This window comes from Rhagoletis zephyria, unplaced genomic scaffold (assembly GCF_001687245.7).
Source record: "Rhagoletis zephyria isolate East Lansing unplaced genomic scaffold, Rhagoletis_zephyria_1.1 Rzeph_scaffold_02044, whole genome shotgun sequence".
NCBI classification, from domain to species: Eukaryota; Metazoa; Arthropoda; class Insecta; order Diptera; family Tephritidae; genus Rhagoletis; species Rhagoletis zephyria.
In genome coordinates this window covers 1-3,749 of record NW_016159128.1, presented here as the reverse complement: position 1 = coordinate 3,749, position 3,749 = coordinate 1, and the positions used below count along the sequence as shown (strand labels likewise).

The 3,749-nt window shown below is 44.8% G+C and overlaps 1 protein-coding gene across 1 annotated transcript; it reads right to left on the bottom strand.

Moving 5' to 3' along the window:
- Positions 1-1,449: 1,449 nt before the first annotated feature.
- On the bottom strand, positions 1,450-3,121 carry LOC108365896 (protein bric-a-brac 1-like; the record flags this gene model as incomplete). Its single annotated transcript, XM_017620104.1, has 3 exons — positions 1,450-1,762; positions 2,051-2,592; positions 2,700-3,121. Coding segments are annotated over 3 exons (1,277 nt in total), but the record flags the coding sequence as incomplete, so codon positions are not given.
- Between the last annotated feature and the right edge of the window lie 628 nt (positions 3,122-3,749).

The window sequence follows — 3,749 nt, the reverse complement described above, 5'->3', positions numbered from 1 at the left end:
TACATCTCGGCTAGCTAGGCGGCCGCTAAGACCTTGAAGCCTTTTATGACAAGATCGAAACCAATGAAGGAGGGTAGGACTTTTTTAACTGTAGTAAGTAGTCAGCTAGATTTAGCTTCGGTCCCTGACCATCGAAACATTACCGGAAATGAGGCTGAACACGAGTTAGCCAGAGAAGGTTCCACATTGGTATCGAAGGAGGAACGGATCTCAAAGGCTTTTGTAGCACCTTCTTTGCAAATGTCTAGCAGGAATACCAAATGAGGAGCAGGAACTTTCTGGGTGCATAAGTGTTTTCGCCACAATTCGAACCTAAGCAAAACATAACAGACCTCACCACGCACCAGATTCAATAAACTTTTATACACTTGGCTCCAAACTTGAAGAAGAGTTGGAGGAGGAGTTTTCTCGCATAAACTGAGGCTAAAGAAAGACCCAAATGACAGCACGGAATCTCGCTCAAAAGCCCACAGAGAGAAAATAAGTTTTCGTCTTCTCATAAAGTCAGGGAGCCGTATAAGCTATAGGCTATGCAAAGTTCCTTACGAAGTGCCGTAGATCTCTGAAAATAATGGCCGAACACTATAACATAATAAAGTTGAACACTATAAAACTCAAATAATGTGGACCTCTGAACACCGGGATTTTTGTAGATTCATCTCAAAGCTGACGATTCGCAAGACCATTCTCTTGCCATGAAAGAGCGCGGTAGGTAGTACCTTCAAACAGTTTATACAGTATGGAATATCGATGTAATTGTCTCGAGAAAACAAAAGTTCATGACCTCAAATACCCCGTTTTAGTACTTACCCACCAGATAAACTCAACTTCATCAACATAAATTTAAAAAAAATATATATAAGTTAAATTAAATAAATTAGTTTAAAATAATTCTATTAGAATAATCAAAATATTTTCTTAGCAAAAGTCTAATGGTGTTTAATGAGCTTTAAGTTACCTACATTAGGGTGGTACGTAAGAGCTGAAGTCTGGTAAGTAACAGCGAACAGGGTACAATGAATCACTGTTTGGTGTGGTTTTTGGATTGGCGGATTCATTGGACCGTACTTCTTTGAAACTGTTGCCGGTAACGCTTTTCGATGAATGGTGACCGTTATTGGTTCATGATAACCAAATTGTTATGCCCGGAATTAGATGAAATGGACTAGGACAGTATGTGGTTTCAACAGGACGAGGTCACTTGCCAAACAGCGCATGAAACAATGGCCCAATTCCGAAAAACTGCGATCTTATTGCATCACCCTAAATTTGAAAAAGGATGCTCCACAGAAGCTAATGTTTGGAAGAACAAATACTTTCTCCAAAAGCATATTATACCTCCAAGTATCCACTAAAAATTATTTCATAACTAAAATTAACATACCTTTGTAAATACTACATACAGTTACATACATACATAAATACTTTTATGAATAAATAAATTGTTGCTTATTCGCTACTTGTTGTGATGGGTTCGATTTTTATATTACTGGAACTTATATTACCGCTCGTTGCGCTGGATGTTATGCTAACTTCCGTATGACCGCCAGTCGTTGCTGACGTCGTCACTGTGCTGGTGCTACTTACAATGGTCGATGTTGCCGTTGTACCTGGCGGAGAATCTTCACTCGCGCCTACCAAAGCGGCCAAGTCCTCGGAGAACAGACGCGTAGGTGAGTAGGCGCTGCTGCGCGTTGTCTTATAGCCCATATCTAATCCCAGCTCGGTTAGTGTTGAGTGTAGATGTGACTCGGTGCTTGGGCTGGGGCGACGATGTTCAAGTAACGATGATGGGGATGCACATTTTGATTTTGTCGCTGTTGCGCTAACGATCGTTGATTGATGGTGATGCTGATGTTGTTGATGTTGATGTAGATGCTGCTGCTGCTGGTGTTGTTGCTGCTGATAATGATGGCTGGAAGATGTTGTTGCTGTGGCTGAGATGGAAGCGGCTGATGTTGCTGCGTGATGAGGCATGGAACTAACACCGTAACCCAGAGCATGTTGTTGCTGCTGGTGTTGTTGTTGCTGCTGCTGCTGCTGGTGTTGCTGTTGCTGTTGCTGTAACACTTGTTGCTGCTGCATGTGTAGATGTTGCAGTTGGTGCTGTTGCTGCTGGCTGAGCACAGCAGACGGATCACAACGTCCCATATGCAGAGCCATTGCCATGCTGGGTGGCAAATTAGGCGGCAGGCCAGGCAAGCCAGGACCGCATGGCGAAGGAGCGTGTCGTGGGCCCAACATTGAGGCGGCACCAGGATTCGATGTAGTACTGAGCGCAGGAGATATACTCGTCTTTGGCAGCGGCACCGAGCCATGTCCGCCGGGCGCAGCAACACTCGAGCCGGCTGCGGCTGCGGCGGCTAAGTGTGGCTGTAAATGCGGTGGCAAGTTAAAGAGGCCGGGGCCTGGCGGACCCTCTGACGGATGTTGGTGTTGAACAGCTGCCGCCAACTGCATTTGCTGGCGAATGTTATGCGCAACAGCTGCCACAGCTGCAGCCGTAGCCTCCTGTGACATTTGATCACCGGTGGGCGTCGGTACACCATTCGGGCAGGGACCACTCATGCCGGGGTAGTTCATAGGGCCATCCTGAAATGGAAACATGGGCTAGAAATACTAATACAGTTAGTAAAGCTGCGTATAACCAGCTAACGATACAAAAAAAAAGAGGGAAATCGAACGTCCACGACACTTACCGAATGCCGACCATAGGGTAAATGTGGTACCAGACTATCGTCCTTGAGGTCCTTTGCATCGCGGAAGACAACCGTTTTGATGACACCCTTAATATGTTCGTCCGGCCATATGCCGAGTAATATGCGCTGCGGACGCCCACGTCCTTTGGGTCGCAAATCGGGTCCACCATCGATTGAGGGGCCAAGCATATTGTGCACGCGATTCGCGTATAGGACAAACGTCGGATAGGGTATGTCGTACTTGCGTGCCGCTTGCGAAAGTGAGAGTCCCTCTTTTAGTACGCTAAAAATAGCTTCGGCCATTGTTTCGGGACGCCATGACTTGAGTGGACCACGCTCGCGGAAGCGTAGATGATGCATCAAACTCTGATTGGTATTCCAACATTTCTGCCACATGGATTGCAACTGGTATTGATAGCTGTCTGCTGGAAGGCAAACATGCGAGAATTTGTAATGTAGTAAGTCATTGATGCAGATGTTAATTGATAGAATTTGATAGGTTGCAAGGATATTAAACTTCAACAAACTCTTTATTTATCTTTTGTAACTTGCTCTTTCTAATAAAATGGGACTAGACCAGAAACATCGGCTGCTTAACAAAATATAGCGTCAGTTTGAGGGTTTTAGACTTTCTTGTTGGTCCTGCAGAAGAACACTTAATCGACCATGTTGAGATCGACGGAAGGTACGTTTCCGGTGTGTTAGATGTACATATACACATATGATTGGTCGACCTAACCTCGACTTGGATCACTATTCTAGGTGCAACTAACATGCGGACGCGCTTCTGTACAACAAAAAACGTGCGTTTTAATACATAAAGAAAGTTGGATGTTGAAAAGCTGCAATCGTAACAGATAGCCATATTCGCAAGCATCTCTCTCTCCGGTTCTCAGAGGGCACTTTTCAATAAACCGATTTGTGCGAGTAGTAGAACATTTCTCACCTGTTTGCCAAAAAGTAGTGAGCGAGCCTGAACGAACAACTGGTACGACCAATAGCTCGTTTCTGTATCTCTTCTCTACCGATTATTTCTCTACTGGTAGAGAA